This window comes from Manis pentadactyla, chromosome 3, assembly GCF_030020395.1.
Source record: "Manis pentadactyla isolate mManPen7 chromosome 3, mManPen7.hap1, whole genome shotgun sequence".
Lineage (NCBI taxonomy): Eukaryota > Metazoa > Chordata > Mammalia > Pholidota > Manidae > Manis > Manis pentadactyla.
In genome coordinates, this window is record NC_080021.1 from 18,906,650 (window position 1) to 18,927,544 (window position 20,895).

At 39.5% G+C, this 20,895-nt stretch overlaps 1 protein-coding gene across 3 annotated transcripts in view; it reads right to left on the reverse strand.

The window, feature by feature from the left end:
• The window catches only part of LOC130682830 (serine/threonine-protein kinase TAO1-like), a 174,271-nt gene that overhangs the window by 93,643 nt on the left and 59,733 nt on the right, over nt 1-20,895 (reverse strand). For all 3 annotated transcript variants that reach the window (XM_057497776.1, XM_057497774.1, XM_057497775.1), the window contains exon 2: nt 8,756-8,992. In XM_057497776.1, coding sequence (XP_057353759.1) covers nt 8,756-8,992 — 237 coding nt within the window. The remainder of the gene's footprint in view (nt 1-8,755; nt 8,993-20,895) is intronic.

Below are 20,895 nucleotides of genomic sequence, written 5' to 3' on the forward strand. Positions count from 1 at the left end.
ATATGACTTTATTGTACTTGAAACACCTCTTTTGCATTTCTCCATTTGTGCCATTCACTAGTGGAAATAAATTGTATTATACCATGATCTACTGGCTTTTTAAAAACCTGTTAAGTATGCATATTTTTGGTATAGCTATTATTATTTGTATGTATATATTGTATATACACGATTGCCTATATGTGTGTATAGATAGGGGATGTATCTCATACTGTACATTTCCATCAGGGCACTTAAGGTTCTGTTACTTGGTTATTTCTGTCCTCAGTTAAGGCAAGAATGCATGTGTTTCTTAAGAGCGAGTACTCTGGGTTGATATTTATGAAAAGATGGTCATTAGATGCTATCTTTTCTTTTTTAATACCCTCTTCACACTTGTGTGGGTGGAAAGAAAGCTGGGTAAAATGTGGATCCATAAGATGCAATGCAGAAAAAAGTACTGGGGATGGAGCCAGTTATTGTTTCCATGGGTCTGTGTCGTGATAGAGTAAAAAATAAGTGATGCAGAGAGAAATGAACCATGGAAATTGAAAAACACTGGTGGTGATTCCTCTGCAAAGATGATAACCAATCACATAATCTTCATGTATGCTATCTACACATTTTTCTTAGTGATGCCGTTGATCCTTGTACTTTCTGTGCTCCATTAATACTAATAAGTATTAATTTTGCTAAGGACCAAAATAGCCAAGAAAGGAATTACTGCTACGGCATCTAAGGTTCTCCTAAACTAAAATCAACAGGCAATGGCCACTGGGAGAGAGGGATATGGTATTGGCAAGGGGTTTTCTCTCTCTAGCTGCCTCTTCTTGCTTGCTAATAGTTCTTCATGCACCTTCTGCCCCTTCTGAGCCACTACTATATAAGCACAGATTTGGCCCAACACAGCAGCCCTTTCCTAGGAATTTTATATGGTCCTGCATATTTTTGTCCCATTCTCCCAATGTAAAGTGTCTAGTGTGTATTCAATTCAGGAAATTATATGTTTAAGTATATAAGTATGAATCTCTATTAGTGATGTAAGGAGGTTTCTGTTCTTTAGATAAACTTATTCCTCTAAGGGGAAAAGTCACATCTTGGGGTGCCATCTTTGAGCTGCTTACCAAAACACAGATCATTATTAAAGAAAAACAAATTCGCTATTCTGTTTTTCCTCATCTAACATGATAGGGCTCCTACCGGTTTGTAGCACTGCCTTTGAAAAGGCCCCCTAAGTTGGTAAGAACTGGAAGTTTCCCATGCTCAGATTCCTTAAAAGGATGAAGAGTGTGCTGTACATTTAGCAGACTTGCCTCTAGTGCACAAGGACTACTGATTGAAGTCTATTTTGCTGTGTGTCTGGTTATGTTGTCTGAACTTTTATGAAATCATTACAATAGGTCTGCATTGGAAATGCTTCTTTGTGAAAAACTAATTTTATTGAACACTGTCTAGAAAAAGATTGAAGCTGAGAACTCTTCCTTTATTGTGCATTTACAATTTCTACTGAATTCTGGTAGCCCTCTTTATAGTCACATTGACTGATTTTTCCCTCATTTATATTCACATTTACAAATTCTCACTCATACAAGGGAAGAGAAACCATTTGGCCTAATGGTAGTCTTCAGATCACAAGTTACCAAGAAAGGATTAACAGTTACCAAACGGAAAGGGACTGGGGAGGATGGATGGGAAGGGAGGGATAAGGGGAAAAAGGGGCATTGTGATTACCACACATAATGTGGGGGGGCAGCCACGGGGAAGGCAGTATAGCAACCACAATGTTGTTCACGTAAGTATATATTAATGATACCAAAAATAATAACTAAAATAGAAAAAAAAAAGAAATGATAAATGTGCCAGGTGGGGAACTGAAACTCATTACATTGCTGATGGGAGTGTGAAATGGTACAACTATTTTGCAAAACTCTTTAACAGATGCTTATCAAGTTTAATAAACATTTACTATGATAGAGTAAGTCCTTAACCAGTTATCATTTACTCAAAAGAAATTATAACACTGGCACTCAGGAACTAGTACACAGCAGATTAATTCATAATGGCCAAGAACTGCAAATAATACAAATATCTATCAATAAATTAATGTATTATAGGATTATGGTATATTCACACAATGAAATACTATGCATCATAATAAAAAGGAGTAGAGTACTGATACATGGTAGCAACACAGGTGACTATGGAAAGCATTATGTTCAGCCAAATCCAGAAACAAAATAGTAAATACTATACAATTTCCCTAAATTCTCTAACAGGCAAAATTTGTCTAAAGTGATAGATCTATGGTTGTCTGGGGCTAGTAGGGGGCAGAAAAGGGAATGTGAGAACAAAAGGAACCACAGGAACTTCACAGGATGATAGAATGTTCTACATATTATTGGGGTAGTGAATTACACAAGTGTACACTTTTCAAAACTCCAACTGTACATGCATTTACTGCATGTAAGTCATTGTCCCGACCCGCGGGACTATCAACGGGGGTCGACGACCTGGAGGAGAGAATGAAGGGGCAAGGGACACAAAGAACGGACAGCAAGACAGGATATCTGATCAAGCTGACACAGTTTATTGTTTGCAGGCTCAATTTATACAGGTAGCGAGGAAGGGGTGGGTCAGAAGGTGATTGGGCCTTAGGTGGCGCCGGCGGGAAGGTGCAGAGGGGTGATTGAGCCTTGGCTGGCGCTGGCAGGAGCGGAGGACCCGGAAGAGAAGCAGGGAGTTCGCCATCTTGTGGGAGGGAGGTTTTAAGGGGGGGCTTTCCCCTGGGGCAGAGGGTGTTCTTGAGAAGCAGGGTGTTGGCAGGGTCCAGTGGAAAGAACAGAGGAGGAAACGTTGCTTAGCAATCTGACTGCAAGATCTATATTGATTTGGCTAGGAGAGCAGCTTTGCTTTTTCTAGGATACTGCAGAAATGATTGCTGTTGTCTTAACTTACATAAGTGGTATTGCTTAAAGTCCATAGGCTCGCTCCCAACAAGTCATACCTGAATTATATATATATAGTGCAAACTTATGAACAAAGTATGGAAGGATCTGTATGAAATGCTGATATTTCTCTCTTAAAGTAAGTAGGGCTGTGAAGAGCATTACCTGTTAGCCTAGACATCTGTATTACCTAAATTTTTGTAGCAATCACTCATAATTTTAAGAAATTTTGTTCTAAATTTGAGAAAAATAAAACAGAATATTTTAAAAACCACAACACACTCTAATTAGGGAGACAACCCAAATGGCTATTAGCAAATTTTTTTTAATCCACAAAAGACTAATGCATTTCTAAAAATTTCTATGTCAAAAAATTTGAACCAAACATGAGAATGGAAACATCCAGATTAAGGGTTAATATTCCTTAAATATATACATATCATTTAAATCACTCAGAAAGTACCTAATCCACCAAGATATAAATGGCCAAAGGATATCAACATTCCATAAACAGGTAATATAAATAATTGGGAGGAGAAGTCAAAACCTGAAGCATAATGGGTATAGTCATGAGTTTTCTGATTCCGTTTTCCTCTGTCTCCTGGCTGTGACCTAAGAGTTGCCTGAGTATTTTGATAGTGCTAATGACAAGAAAACCCTTAAAAGGAGTCCCCTTCTTCTATCCCAAAGGGGACCCTGTGATCTGGAGATGGTGAGGAAATATGCTGGGATTGTTTCCTACTCTTTTTCCTCTTATTCCTAGACTTGCAGGGCCAGAGGAACAGAAAAACCATATGAGAAAAACCTTTCTCTCAGGCCAGAAAAGCTACAAACAGGGCCTCTGTCGTCCAAACAGTATGAGGGGAATTGCCATTATGTTCTTTTTCCTTTTCTCTCTTCTTTCTGAACTTTATGCGAGGACAGCCCCAGTTACGGGGGAACTGTACAATGCAGAAGTCCAAAGGTGTCTGTGTCTTTCTGATCAAAGTAACTGGGAAAAGGCCACTGGAAACTGAAGAGAATGGGGGAAATCATGGAGAAGAAAAAACTGGAAAAGACATCCCTATTCTGGGTATAAAGTAATACAAATAACAACTTGTGTTTGTTTAAAATAGACTCAGAAAGTATAGCAAAGGCTATGAGAAAGAACTAATAATGTATGATATATACTACTGCCTAAGTCCTAGACTATCACTGAGAGACATAGCACAGGGCAAATGCAAAGAGCACAGGGAAAGTTTTGAAAGTAGAACTGGTATTAGAACCACCACCCACAGAAAGTGAGACAGAACTTGTCATCTACACTGGTTGCTGTCTGCTAAAACAAACAAATCAACCTTCTCCAGAAGATGCAAACATGACTCAGAAATGACAATATCATATTCAAAATGACCAGAATAAAATCCAAAATTTACTGCACATGCTAAAACAAACAACACACACACACACACACACCACTGGAGAATGTGACAAATTCTCAAGGGAAAGAAAGGACAGATGCCTATTTTGAGATGCCTAATGTTGGAATTATCACATAAGACTTTAAAGCAGCTATTATAACCATAGCAAATACGGTAATGGGTAACACTTGAAATAATTGGAAAGACTGAAGTTCTTAGCAGAAAAATAAAATCTATAAAAGAAGATCCACATCGAGAAATTTAGAACTGAAAAATATAATTACCAAAAATTACAATAGAAATTGCATGGGCTCAATCACTGAACAGAGATGATAGAAGGGTTTGTAAACTTGAAGATAACAGAGCAGCAGAAATTGTCTACACTGAAGAAAAGACAGGAAAAAACATTGGAAAAAATGAATACATCCTTAGAAACTTGTGGGACAGTATCAAACTGTCTAAATTTCACATTATAGGTATTCTATAAAAGAAAAGAACATTTTATTTTTTTAGAGAAAATAATTGTTCCTAAAAGCAGGAAAGAGCCCGGATTTGACAAAAACATAAATTTAGAGATTCAAGATGCTCAGCAAGCCCCAAACAGAGCAAATTCAAAAGAGTTTAGGTCTGATAGGGCCTAAAATTAAAATCAGTAACAAACAGTTAGGCCTGATAAGCCTAGACATGTCATAATGCTAAAAAGCAAAGATAAACTAAAATTTGAATGATCACAGATTTCTCATAAAATACAATAGAGGCCACAGAATGTTGAATGATTAAGGTGAGGAAAGAACTGCCAACCCAGAAGAGAATCCTTTATCTCAGCAAAAGTCTTGTAGAATGAATGCAAAAAACAGAGAGAGAGAGAGAGAGAGAGAGAAAGACTTAGATGAAGGAAAGCTAAGAGAATCTGACCTCCATTAAGGGAAATGTAAAATATTAAACAAAAGACAGCTGAAGGCTATATTAATACTACATGAAATATTCAGAGCTTCAGAGCTGGGAAAATTACAAGGAGTAGAGAGAGACATTACATAATGTCAAGATTCCATTCATCAAATTATTTAGGCCTGCTCTAATCTTTATTATGTCCCTCCTTCTACTGACTTTGGGCCTCATTTGTTCTGCTTTCTCTAGTTTTGTTCATTGTGACTTTAGACTGTTCATATTGGATTTTTCTTCTTTCCTGAGGCAGGCCCGTATTGCAATATACTTCCCTCTTAGCACGGCCTTTGCTGCATCCCACAAATTTTGCAGTGCTGAATTAGCATTGTCATTTGTCTCTATATATTGCTTGATCTGTTTTTATTTGGTCTTTGATCCATTGATTATTTAGGAGCATGTTGTTAAGCCTCCATGGGTTTGTAGCCATTTTCATTTTCTTTGAGTAATTTATTTCTAGTTTCATACCTTGGTGGTCTGAGAAGTTGGTTCAATTTCAATATTTTTGAATTTACTGAGGCTCTTTTTTGTGGCCTAGTATGTGGTCTATTTTGGAGAATGTTCCATGTGCACTTGAGAAGAATGTGTATCCTGTTGCTTTTGGGTGTAGAGTTCTATAGATGTCTATTAGCTCCATCTGTTCCAGTGTGTTGTTCAGTGCCTCTGTGTCCTTACTTGTTTTCTGTCTGGTGGATCTGTCCTTTGGAGTGAGTGGTGTGTTGAAGTTTCCTAAAATGAATGCATTTCATTCTATTTCCTCTTTTAATTCTGTTAGTATTTGTTTCACATATATAGGTGCTCCTGTGTTGGGTGCATAGATATTTATAATGGTTATATCCTCTGGTTGGACTGACCCTTTTATCATTATGTAATGTTCTTCTTTGTTTCTTGTGAATTTCTTTGTTTTGAAGTCTACTTTGTCTGATACAAGTACTGCAATTCCTGCTTTTTCCTCCCTATTAGATGCATGAAATATCGTTTTCCACCCCTTTACTTTCAGTCTGTGTATGTCTTTGGGTTTGAAGTGAGTCTCTTGTAGGCAGCATATAGACAGGTCTTGTTTTGTTATCCATTCAGTGACTCTATGTCTTTGGATTAGTATATTCAAACCATTTACATTTAGGGTGATTATCAATAGGTATGTACTTACTGCCATTGTAGGCTTTACATTCGTGGTTACCAAAGGTTCAAGGGTAACTTCCTTACTATCTAAGAGTCTAACTAAACTCACTTAGTATGCTATTACAAACACAATCTTAAGGTTGTGTTTTTTTTTCTCTTCCTTTTCTTCCTCCTCCATTCTTTATATATTAGGTATCATATTCTGTACTCTTTTTCTATCCCTTAACCTACATTGGTGTAGTTGATTTAATTTTGCATTTGCTTAGTAATTAATTGTTCTGCTTTCTTTACTGTGGTTTTATTACCACTGGTGACAGCTATTTAGCCTTAGGAACACTTCCATCTATAGGAGTCCCTCCAAAATACACTGCAGAGACAGTTTGTGGGAGGTAAATTCTCTCAGCTTTTGCTGATCTGGAAATTGTTTGTTCTCTCCTTCAATGTTAAATGATTATCTTGCTCGGTAAAGTATATTGGTTCCAGGCCCTTCTGCTTCATTGCATTAAATACATCATGCCACTCCCTTCTGGCCTGTAAGGTTTCTGCTGAGAAGTCCGATGATAGCCTGATGGGTTTTCCTTTGTATGTGATCTTTTTTCTCTCTCTGGCTTCTTTTAATACTCTGTCCTTACCCTTGAGCTTTGCCATTTTAATTATTACATGTTTTGGTGTTGTCTATCTTGGCTCCCTTGTGTTGAGAGATCTGTGCACCTTCAAAGCCTGAGAGAATATCTCCTTCCCCAGATTGGGGAAGTTTTCAGCAATTACCTCCTTAATGACACTTTGCCTTTTTCTCTCTTCTTCGTCTGGTACCCCTCTAATATGAATATTGTTCCATTTAGATTGGTCACACAGTTCTCGCAATATTCTTTCATTCCTAAGGATCCTTTTTTCTGTGCCTCAGCTTCTTTGTATTCCTCTTCTCCACTTTCTTTTTCATTTGTCCTCTCCTCCACCATATCTAATCCACTTTTAAATCCCCCTGTTGTACTCTGTAATGAATGGATCTCTGTGCTGATTTCTTTCCTGAGTTCTTGCCTGTTTTTCTGTACCTCCATGGTCATGTTTATGATTTTCTTTTGGAATCTCTTTCAGGAAGGTTGATGGGTTCATTTCATTTTCCCTTGACCCTTTTTCTGGTGTTTTGGGGATTTTGGTTTGAACCACACTCCTTTGACATTTCATATTTGTATGTGGCACCCTCTAGGACCCTGAAGGTCTACTCTCTGGAGCTGCTTAGCCCATGGAGCAATGTCAGCAGTCACAGGGGGGCAGCACTGGTGACTGAGGATTGGGAGGAGCTGTTTCCTGCTTCCCAGCTACTGTGCCTCTCTCCACAAACAGACCAGTGTGCCAAGCACACAGGTGTAACCCTCTGTGCTTTGCCTTTGTAGCTGCTGTAGGCAGGACCTCCCTCTGGCTGGACTGATGCCAGCGAAGGGCAGCTGGTTTGCAAGCCAGTGCCAGCTGGCCAGAAGGTGCAGTAGGCTGCATATCATGGTGGAAGGCTTCAGAGCTCTAGCCAGCCAGGGGGATGGAACGCCTGAAGTTCCTGAAAAGTTCCCAACCTGCTGGGCACAGTGCATCGACAATTTTCTCTACCTGTGCTTTTTCCTGAGCAGCAAGCCCTGTGAAATCCTTGTCCATTTAGTAGCCATCTCACTGTTAGGAAGTCTCTCATACTGCCTGCCTTTCTTTTGTCCCAGAGCAGCTGGATGTGAATCCCTGTTTTCCACAACAGCTGGAATCTCAGTCTGTCCAACTATTCCTCCTGTCTTAGCTTTCCAACCCCACTAATCTCGAGCACCATGCAATATAGGTTCTTGCTCCCACAGCAGATCTCCAGGGCTGGGTGTTCAGCAGTCCTAGGCCTCCACCCCATCTCCACTCCATTTCTCTTCCTTCTGCCAGTGAGCTGGGGTGGGAGAAGTGCATGGGTCCCCCCAGATCACGGCTTTGGTATGTTACCCTTTTTGAGGTCTGTTCTTTTCTCCAGGTGTAAGCAGTCTTGTGCTGCCTTCTTTCCTGTTGATCTTTTAGGGTTAGTTGTATTAACTATATTTTCGTATTATATGTGGTTTTGGGAGGAGGCCTCTCTCCCACCTCTCACATCGTCATGTTTAATCTGATCTACCTGACTTAACCACTGTTACATGATAAAAGTATCAAGTTATCAGGACATAATTCCATATCTACTGGTTCCCAACTCAGCACTTGATATTTTACCTATTACATAAATATTTCTCCCTTTCCCCAATTGATTTGCTAGTTCTGGGGAACAGATACCCTAACATCAAAATGCCATCTTGGTTAATTTTGAAATAGTCACAAATTAGAATAAATACATTAGTAATACTGGTCAACTACCTCTTTTTTTATTGCAGCCTGATGTTTCTTGATAAGTTTCTTCATTTTTGCAGCAAAGTTGTTACGCTGAGTTTCAAGATCTTTCTCTAATCTGAGGCGATGCTCATCCATTTCAGCCTTTAACTTTTTTTCCAGATTCACCAGCTGTTTCTGATGTTGCTGTGTCATTCTCTTACAGCCAGACATTTGTTCTCTGAGCTGACTTTCCTGCTCATGTTCTGGCATTTCCCTTGTAACCTACAACAATGGAGAGGAAAGAATGAAGTAAAGCAAAACTTTTTCCTTCAAAACCATCTTAGACCAGTCTACTGTCAACTAAGTAGGTAATTCATGTAGGAGATCCCACTCAACAGCTTCTAATAAAATTTCATCTGAAAAAGCAGACAAGCTAACTGGTCTAAAATTTAAATGGGAATGTAAAGGACCTAGAATAGCCAAAATTTTGAGGGCGGATAAAAAGTTGGTAGATGTAAATTCAGTAATCTAAACAGTGTGGTATTGGTATAAGGACAGGCTGAATAGAGCAAAGGAACACAGTAAAATCTGGACATGGACTCACATATATTCAGTCAATTGATTTGCTACCAAAAAGTCAAGTTAATTCAAAGAGGAAAGGAAAGTTTTTAATAAATCCTGCTGTAGCAACTGGTTCTCTGTATTCAAAATAAATAAATGCCTAATCATGCTATATATAGAAATTAATTTGAAAAGAGTCACTTGAGCTAAACCTAAAATCCAGAATCATACAGCAGAAGAAAACACAGAATATTGTCATGACCTTGGGGTCAGCAAATATTTCTTGGGTAGAACACAAAAAACACTGACTATAATGAAAAAATGTACAAACTGGATTGTTAGGGACAAAATTCACATAATGTATGATTAATCATTTAAAGTAAACAATTCAGTAGTACTTAGTATATTCATGATGTTCTGCAAGACTGCCCGTATCTAGTTACAAAACATATATAATACTTCAGAAGAAAACCCTGTATGTTTTAAGCAGTTGCTCCCCCATCTCCCCTTCTGGTAACCACCAATCTATTTTCTGTCTATGGTTTATCTATTTTGGATGTTTCATATAATATGTGACCTGTTGTATCTGGCTTCTTTGACCTAGCATGTTTCCAAGGTTCATCCATATTGTATAGGATGTACCAGTACTACATTCCTTTTTATAGCTGAATAATATTCCACTCTATGCACATACCCTCATTTGTTTATCCATTTATTTGTTGCTGGACCTCTGTATTGTTTCCATCTTTTGGCTATTGTGAATACTGCTGTTACCTTAAAGATACTGGAAAAGGAGACAGGTGTTGAGGCTATGATTCTTGCTTTTTTTTCTCCCCATACATTTACCTCTCCATGTGATTTTCTCCCATACTTTCTTCTGTGATTTCCCCACTCCAACTATGTGGACATTTTGCCACCATACCCCTCCCTTTTTATGTGCCTAAGAAAAGTTAGTACACACACACAAAATTATAAACCAATCTCTTTGGAGAGCAAGAGTTAGATGAAATAATAACAGCTCCAATCAGTCAATATATAATAAGAATAACATGAATTATCAAGAAGGATGAATTTCAAGAAGATAAGGATAGTGTAACATTAGAAAACTGGTTAATATTAATGAAGTATATTTCATAGATCAAAGGAGAATAATAGGACCATCCTAGTTTTTAAAGTCTTAGTAAACTGAATCTTGAGGAGTACTTCCTTTGCATGATAAAAATTTATATTTAATTAACACTTATTGAGAAACAGCATATGCACGGCATTGTATTATGTTTTAGTGATTCAAACATTAAATAAAGCAAATCCTGCTCTGAAGACCTAAAACATGTGGTATTACTCACAAAACATTCACAGTCTCCTTTTCTGCAGCAGACTATCTCACACCTGGGAGTTAATCTAAAGGAAGTAATTCAAATTAAGATACTTTCATAAGTTCATTGCAGTGTTATTTTTAGGAGTAAAATCTCTTAACCTTAATGTCCCACAATAGGTGAATACTTGTGGAAATTTCTTCACATTAACTTAATGGACTATGATGCATCCATTAATAAGTTTCCTTCAGTACCCACAATGTGCCAGCAAGCTAGCACATAGACTAAATTAGTTCAAAGGCCCTGCAGTAATATTGAACTCTATATCTGAAGTAAAATAAGTTGCAAAAAGTATAACAGTTTTTCAACTGCCGCGTCACTTACATTTTGGATCAGGTAATGCTTCCGTGGGGGCCAGGGGTTTGTCCTGCACACTGCAGGATATTTCACAGCCTCCCTGACTTTCACCAGTGGGCCAGCACACCCTCCTGCTTGGTTTTCATAACTGAAACCATCCCCACATGTTGCCACATATCCCCTGGGGGGCAGGCTTGCTTTGGTCAAGCATATTGTGTATTTGACATATAACACAATATTCTATATATAGTTTGACTACAACTACGTAAAAACCAATATTGAAAAGAATAAAAATTGGGAGAAACAATGAGGAAGTATTACTTGCCATAATTATTTGAGGTAGGGCAGGGATATGGGACAAGCATCATGATTAAATTTCCTAAAAATGCTGAGATAGAAATAGTATAGTAAGAACCGGAGGAACTGTATGTTAAGGGTAAGATTCCATTTTTTTTTAAACGTGGGAGTTAGGAGGTGAGATTCCTAACATATTTTATGGTAATCAGTCAATAACTGACCCTATCTTAAGGCAGGGCAAGTTGTCCTAAATGATGTGTCCCCATTGCTTGAGGGCAACCACTACCTTGGAGAAGAACAGGATTAAGAAATTCGCTGTGTTAAGTTTATCTTACAGAATATCTAGAAGATAGACTATAGATGAGGACACTCAGCAGAGATAGACATCATGAGACCACATGTCAAGCATGCACCACCTACCCCCACCTCCCTTTGCCCCAGTCTTGAAAGCCTTAAAAGACAGAATAAGCCTTTAAGTCTGCCTCCTCTCTGAGGTTGCCCACACTCTCCTTTCTTCAAGTGTGTACTTTTTGCCTTAAATAAAGACATCTCACTCCTCAACTTATTGTGTCTTGTCTTCATGCTCTTCCAGTAGTAAGTGTTTTTGTTACTTGGCTATTTCATTCTATTTTCCAGACTGAAGTACATGTCTTCATTCTGTCTCTGTTCTACTCCAGACAAGAAAGGAAAGGCTACTGAGATTTCTGATTTGGGATTACAAGTTACCGTCCCCTGGGTGGCCGGGACAGGACTGCAGCTGTATGATCATGCTCTTTAGTAGCCTGCCTGAAAATCTTTGACTTTTGGAAGGTCTTAGAACATAATCTCAGTCCATCCAATGCTCCGTGGCTCCCCCACATCCTGGGGTGATAGGGCCTTTGTTCCCACACTGTGTAGATTCAAGCAGAATCTGCACAGGCTGAATTCACTACTACTCTCCCTTTAATGGTTCTTTCCTTACCTACACTCCTTCTACCTCTTTGAGAATTCTTTCTTGTTCAGAGTCAAGAGCCCTCCCCTCCCAACACCCCTAACCTCCTGTCCCTCCAAATCCCCCCCTGTCCAGGTTGAGGTTTCACCTAGTACTCAGGGAGAAACCTCACCAGAAGCAGCTTCCAGACAGCATATTAATAGAATTCTGATTGCAATTCCTTTCCTCAATTTTCTAATCATTTTAGCAGCAAACATAGTGCATTTTTTTTTGTACATAATTATTTTTTATTGAAGGGTCGTTGACACACAGTATTACATTACATTAGTTTCAGGTGTACAACACAGTGATTCAACATTTATATACATGATAATTCTAAGTACCAACTATCACCATACCAAGTTGTTACAATATTTTGACTATATTCCTTATGCTATACATTACATCCTGGTTACTTATTTATTTTACAATTGGAAGTGTGTACTTTTTTTTTTGTTGTTGTGAGGGCATCTCTCATATTTATTGATCAAATGGTTGTTAACAACAATAAAATTCTGTATAGGGGAGTCAATGCTCAATGCACAATCATTAATCCACCCCAAGCCTGATTTTCGTCAGTCTCCAATCTTCTGAGGCATAACAAACAAGTTCTTACATGGGGAACAAATTCTTACATAGTGAATAAGTTACATGGTGAACAGTAAAAGGGCAGTCATCACAGAAACTTTTGGTTTTGCTCATGCATTATGAACTATAAACAGTCAGATCAAATATGAATATTCATTTGATTTTTATACTTGATTTATATGTGGATACCACATTTCTCTCTTTATTATTATTACTTTTAATAAAATGCTGAAGTGGTAGGTAGATACAAGATAAAGGTAGAAAACATAGTTTAGTGTTGTAAGAGAGCAACTGTAGATGATCAGGTGTGTGCCTGTAGACTATGTGTTAATCCAAGCTAGACAAGAGCAATAAAACATCCACGTATGCAGAAGATTTCTCTCAGAACAGGGGGGGTGAGGTTCTAAGCCTCACCTCTGTTGATCCCCAATTTCTCACCTGATGACCCCCTGCGACTGTGCCTGTCTTAGGTTGTTCCTCCCTTGAGGAATCTTACCCGTCTCTGGCTAACCAGTCATCTTCCAGGGCCATACAGGGAAATGTAAAGTTGGTAAGTGAGAGAGAAGCAATATTGTTTGAAAAGGTTAGCTTTTTACTTCTTTGCATATTTATGCCCTGTGGCTTCTATGCCCAGCATTTGTCTTGAGGTATCTTTACCACTTGGAGGAATTATGATACTCAGTAAATTTGATATGAGGCACGAATTCTATTTAAGGGTTGTAATTAGGAAGGAAGAAGAAAAGCTATAGAAGTAGCAGGCGGAAGAAAACATGGGAAGATTGATTATTTCTTTGACATATCTTCTTGTAGAGTAACTTTAGCATGTATAGGTTTTAAACTACTACTTAAATTGTGCACACACATTAACATAATAGGAGTATAGTTACATAACCTAAGCATACCTGTAATTACCAGCCATCTGCAGTGAAACCAAGAAAACCAGTTAGGCACCTTAGGCATTTGTGAAACTTATCTATGATATGGTGGATATTGTCCAACTGAACTTGAACAGTCTGAGAGAAATCAGACAAATTAAAACAACCCATTCCTGGGGACTGTTTACATCCAATATGTTCTTTTAACATTAAATAGTCTGTAGTTGTAAGATTTTGGAGTGCTACAATTTGCACTTCTCCTTGGTTGAGTTCCAACAGTGTAGATCCAGTCAAATTTGTTGTTTTACTGTATGCACAGGCCAGCTTAGATATCTCCTTCTTCATTCCCATGGCAAGTCCAGGAACTGGTGGCATGAGTGCATCTACAGCTGTAGCAGTGCGTGGATCTTTGTTGGGGTTTTTTGATGATCATCTTCTGGCATGAGTCTTCCAGATAGTGCTGATGTTGGAAGTTCTTTTTCATATCGTATCTTAGTTCATTTTGGGGGTAGCCCAATTAACCACAGTGCATTTTTAAGATGTGCTTTCTAAACAGTCCAATTTAGGAAGAGCTCTCAGCCCAAGGATACTAGCAATATTGTCTGGCAGTACCACTTCTCCCTGGTGGGCTGATGTGTGGTTCTCCATTTCCTTTATGCCTTCCCTGAGTTCTAGCACTCTGCAGAGGCCTTGGCTAGCTGCACATCTCCCTGTGTGTGTGTATCGAGATCATCCACTTCTGCTTATAGCTGTTTCCAAATGACTGTAATTTCTGGTGCACCTTTGATATCAACTGTGATGATTAATTCTATGTGCCAACTTGACTGGGCAATGGAGAGCCCAAATGTTTGGGCAAACCTTATTCTGGATGTTTCTGTGAGGGTGTTTGGGGATGAAAGTAACATTTACATCAGTAGATTGAATAAAACAGACTGTAATGTGTGTGAGCCTCAACCAATCAGTTGAAGGCCTACTTAGAACCAAAAGTCTGACCACCACCTGAGTAAGAGAGGATTTTCCTGTTTGACAATCTTGAACTAGGACATCAGTGCTTTTTCTGTCTTGGACTCAAACAGAAACATTGGCTTTTCCTAGGTTTCAGGTATTTGAACTCAGACTGAAAACTAAACCATTAGCTTTTCTGGATCCCCAGCTTGCAAAATCACTGCAGATGTTGGGACTTGTCAGTCTCTGTAATTGCATGAGTAAATTCCTTATAAGAAATTATGTATGTTTGTTCTTCTCTGCAGAACATTAGCTTATACACCAATAAAGGTTTACCTCCAGGCCCAAGGACTGGGCCTTTCCAGAAAAAGTCCATGAGAAGATGTCACCAGCCTTGTAAATTCATCCGAATCAAACACAAGACTCACTACTCTGGTTTCCACATCTAGTTCTCAAAAGGCTTTGACCCTGGGCTCGCTACCATGTGGCTTAGCCCTACTCAGATCTGACCTTTCTCAATGGGCAAACCCACAGTGACCTTCCCCTTTGATTCTTCTTTTACTCTAAAGACATGGTTTTGGCAAACTCTCCATATATACCCTAGAAACAACTACAACTTGCCTGTGTACTGTTTTCACTTCACCTTCAGCGCTGGAAGCCAATAGAGATTGGCAATGCCCTTGCCCTGCTATGTGACTGAGAGAGGTCAACTCTGTCTAGCTCACTGAGCATTTTTGGAAATGCAGCAAAAATGTATTCTGACTGATGCCTTTGCTCAAAAAGTGGCCCCTGTGACTAGATGTTGCTTTACCACCTGGTGATGGAGAAGGAGTTAGACAGGGTGCAGCATATACCAACACAGCCAATCACCCAGGGACACTGGAGCCTCAGGATGCCCAGGAGCTTTTGGGGGCAGGAGAACTTGCTTCAAGGTTCCAAATATCCAAGTGTTCCTGGAATATGTTACCTTGTGACATGGACCAGGAAGGAGTCTGGATTTAAATGATGAAATTATGGGATCATGGGACTGAAGATATTGCTCTTAGCAGAACCAAAAGAATTCTGACCAGGGTCATATTGTTGAAACAGACAGACTGAGTAATGAAGGAAAACAAACTTAGTCAATCATGCTTAGTTTTCTCCTTGTCTCACCTATTCAAACTATTTTGTAGGGTGTTTGTAAGAATCAAATTAAATAATAATAACAATAATAGAAAATACTTACATAGAACTTAATACATGCTAGGCATTGTTTTAAGCACTTTACATGCATAAACTTGTAACAGTGGTAAAACATTAAAACTTACAAAAAACATTCTGTGAAGGTAATATGCGATTATTAGAAATAAAATTACTAATTATTGTTCTCATGCCCTTTTGCATGGGAAATTATATCCAGAGCAGGTTCTTGCTATAACAAGATATCGCAGTGACCACCGAGATAGTAATGGTGACCAGGAAACAAATGATCTAGGCAGGCAGATGGGACAAGCTATACTAACTCTAGGAAGCCTCGTGGCCCTACCCACACAATAGAATCTGCCTTCCCCAGCAGAAGCGCACGACACTGACAAGCTGCCTAACGCACAGCTGTCAGACCTTAAATTGCCCAGGTGGTTGTTTCTGACTATTCTCATCAGCCCATTACTCTCTGTCCTGCAGAAGCCACACGGCTTTATCTTTCCTTCCTTTATTCTTGATTGCATCTCCCAAGTACTGACCATATTTCCCAAGCTTTAGTCTCCAAACTGATCAGACACAGTGGCACCAAACAAAAGAGAGAACTGGCTCCTCATTACTTGACTCAATCAAGTCTGTTTATTGAACTGCGTGGCTCAAGACTGAAAAGTCACTCACTTTCAAAAGGAGAGTTGAAGATTTATGTCTGTTGCCAAAGAAAGAGATGAGCAGAGCAATGTGCAGACTGGCCTGTCCCCCAGGCTTCTGCCCTGTGATTAAGGTGATTATTCATCAGTCGTGGGGTCCAGTTATTGTCTCAAGATAATTATCCACAGAGCATTTCCCACTCTCCAAAGTGTTGTGGTTTGGGTGATAAATCATGTGGTCATTCCATTTATGATCCTCTCTGGGATGCTGCATCTGGGGGTGGTGCAGACACACTGAGAGTGGGGGCTGGGAGACCAGGGCACTAAACCTGGCTCCACGACTGGCTCCAGGAACTTAGGCAACTCCTTTCCCCTCTTGGATTCTCAGCTTTCCTGTCTGCAAAATGGACATGTTTCCTGCTGTTGTCTTCACAGATTTGGTGAGGAATAAGTGGCATATTGGTATGAAAGCACTTGATCAGCTTTGGACCACTAAATTTAGATGAAAGATCTTTTTAGGATGGCACTATAGATCAGGAGTCCATAATTTCATTGTATTATCCAATAACTTACTTGGAGGTTTTTCTGTTATGCAGTTGAGAAGAATCCATTTTAGAATAGACTACCATTGAGAACAAATGACTTGTCTACACCTGACATTGTGCAGATGTCATACTGTAAGGTTTCCCACCTTTTGCAAATTCTATCTCCTTCCCATTCCCACCCTAATAAAGGGTCACCATGGAATTCATCCCAAAACAACATGGCTGATATTTTTGCATACTATCAAAGAACTTGATGGTCCAAATGCTTTGTGAAGGTGTACATTCTTGGTCACTGGGCCTGAAGTTTTCTAGGACCTGTATTCTTCTGTGGCCAAGAAAAGTCTGAACATTGGTTGCTAAAACTCAGGGATCTGACTGCACAAATTTCCTAATAGAATTGTCTTCTAATGCCAAATCCTGTGTTCACCTTTTCACCATATAGGAAAGGAGTTCTGACTTCCTGTAATGATGTGATGTGCTTCTCTGGGCAGGTCTGCTAAGATCTAGTACCTATTAGGTTCCACTACTGAGAAGGGGTCAGCATCCATGGCAAAAATTCCTAGGTTTGCTTACCAGAAACAGGCAAGTACCCAGGGCATTGGCTCTATTTTATCTGGGCATTTTCTGAAGAATTAGTAGCTCAGTGCCATGAGAGATGTCATTTGCCACCCTACAAACTTTGCAGAGGAAATAACTTGGAGTGCAGAACAATGAGGAATAAGTCAGAGATGAGCCTGTCCTTAGACCTTTCAGGATGTGATTCTAAGGGGCCAGTTCTTGGGATTTCCTCTGCAAGCAGGGGAAATCCAGTGAATGAGCTCACAAGCTTTAAAGATAGCCTCTCTAATTAAATTACTTCATGCTCTCCTTCTTTTGATGTGGAAGGGAATGAAGAAAAAAGAAAACTCATTCATTGATTCAATACATATTTATTGACCTGCCGGGTAGAGACTGAAACACAGCAGTAATTAAATAGATAAAGAACTTATTCATGGAGTTGACAATCTTGTCAAAGAAGAAAACAATACACAAAGAAATAAAGACATATACAATGGAATGCCAGGTAATCATATGAGACTAGGTGGCCAGGGAAGGGATGAGGGGGTAATAGCACCTCCATTCCCCCACTAGGGTCACTTTTTAAATCTAAAACTCTTCACTTTCAGACAGAGGGTTTCATCTTTCTGGAACTCCCGTAGCAAGAACTCAGAACACCACACCAGGCCATCGATATGCTAAGACAAGAGCCTGGCGAAGAATGTCAGTAGTGTCTTGCAGCAAAACCTTATTTTTGAATGACAAAAGCTAAATATCACCCTAGTCTGTCACTTTGCAGTCCTTCAGTAAGGAGTCTTGATATCCCCCCGAGGAGATGACTGGCTCATGTGAACTGAGACGAAAGGTAAAATGCCTAAGCACATGAATTGTTTAAAGATATCACACCTCACAATTACTAAGCTTCTTTTGAGTGCCAGACACTGTGATAGTTCCTGGCAGAACAAAGTTGAATATATGGCATCTTCCCTGAAAGGCAAGTCTAATGGGGTCATCTGTAAGATGAAGAGTCGGGACCAGATTGGTGTTTCTCCAGAATAATTGCGATTCTTAATATCAAGAGGTTTATGTTCAGTCCTATCCCTTCTCTGGGCCCCAGTTTAGTCTTCTGTAAAAGGGGTAATAATATAATGTCTTCCTTATGCAGTTGTTATGAGTCAGTCACGATGATGCTGTAAAAGCTCATTGCTGTTGTGAGGTGATATCTCATTGTGGTTTTAATTTGCATTTCTCTGATAACTAGCGATGTGGAGCATCTTTTCATGTGTCTGTTGGCCATCTGAATTTCTTCTTTGGAGAACTGTTTGTTCAGCTCCTCTGCCCATTTTTTAATTGGATAAAGAAGATGTAGTACATATACACAATGGAATATTATTCAGCCATAAGAAGAAAACAAATCCTACCATTTGCAACAACATGGATGGGGCTAGAGGGTATTATGCTCAGTGAAATAAGCCAAGAGGAGAAAGACAAATACCAAATGATTTCACTCATCTGTGGAGTATAAGAACAAGGGAAAAACTGAATGAACAAAACTGCAGCAGAATCAGAGAACCCAAGAATGGACTAACAGTTACCAAAGGGAAAGGGACTGGGGAGAATGGGAGGGTAGGGAGGGATAAGGGTGGGGAAGAAGAAAGGGGGTATTATGATTAGCATTATAATGTGGGGGGGTGGGGGAAAGGGGTGGGCTGTGCAACACTGAGAAGACAAGTAATGATTCTACAACATCTTGCTATGCTGATGGACAGAGACTGTAATGGGGTTTGTTGGGGGGACAGGGGTAGGGGAGAGCCTAGTAAACATAATGTTCTTCATGTAATTGTAGATTAATGATAATAAAAAAATTAAAAAATAAAAAATAAAAAGAATATTGACAAAAAAAAAAAAAGCTCATTGCTGTGGATAAAGCTCTGGGTGAATAAAAAGACAATTCATTCAGGGTCTGTGAGTATTTCCCAAGGGAGGGAGAAACCTAGGCCTCTGGTCACATTGCCAAGGTGACCATTCGCTGTGCCCATGTGGGCCCAGCTAGACGGGCAGGGAGCTGCTACCACGTGGTGCCCCCTCCGGCGAGTAGCCAGTGCCTTGAAGCCTCTTCCTTGTCCCATCCCTTGCACCCTCCCTTGAGTCTCAAGTGGGCCTCCGTTCTGCCCAGAAACCCTGCCTTTCTGCAGTCAGCCTATTCTCCCACTTTCTAAAACAACTGTGGGGGAAACACCAGGGGCTCTGTGGCTAAGCAAAGAGTTCTTAGACTTGACACAGTAAATTAGAACTCATCGAACCTCTGAAATACTGTTAGGATGAAAAGACAAGCCACATACCAGGAGAAAATACTCGCAAGTCACTCAACTGACAAACGGCTTTGTCTAGAATATATTAAGAACTCTCAAAATTGAACAACAAAATGTTAGAAACTGAAAAACAGGAAATGAGCAAAATTCAAACATTGTATTGAAGAGGATATACAGATAGCAAATAAGAACATGAAAAGCTGTTCTATGTCATTTGCATTAGGAAAATGCAAACTGAAACCACCATGAGCTATCTGGATTGTGAGAGTGTACTCTAGTTTACAAGATGTTACAAATGGGGGAAAATGGGGAAAGTGTGCACAGGATTTCTCTGTATTATTTCTTACAGCTGCATGTGGATCTATAAGTTCTTGAGATAAAAAGTATAAATAAATAGATGACATCACAACCCTGCTCCAAACCTCCAAGCATTTCTTACTGTGCTTAGAATGAATCACGCCTTTCAAGTCCTACAGAGTCTGGTCCCTACCTCCAATTTTATCTCCCACCACTCTCTCTCTCTCTCTCTCACTCGCTCTTCTGGGAACTGGCCTTCTTGTGATTCCTTGACTCTTCAAGAACATTCAAGGCCTTTGTATTTAAAGTGTCCCTTGCTGGGAACCCTCTCTCCTCAACCCTTTGCATGATTTTCCGTCATCACCCTGGTCTTCATCAAATATCATGTCTTAGGCCTATCTTGATCCCTCTCTCCAAAATAGCATCCCACTCTCTTGCTTCTCTCTCACATATTCTGATAGTCTATTTTGTATAGTATTTGCTTGTTTGTATGTTGCCTGTCTCCCTAAAAATGGTGAGACCATAGGCTCACTGTGGGTAGGGCCCTTGCCTTTCATGGTTAGCGCTGCATCCCCACAAGCATGGTGCATGGTAGGTGCTCAATAAATCTTGTTTGAATGAATGAATATCAAATGGCAAATTGACATAGGTAAATGTTTGCTTTGACACACATTATTCGGTACTAAGCTTTACATTCCTTGTAAGGCAAATCTTCTTAGGCATAGGAAAATAATTCCAGAAAGACCTAGGTTTGAGTCC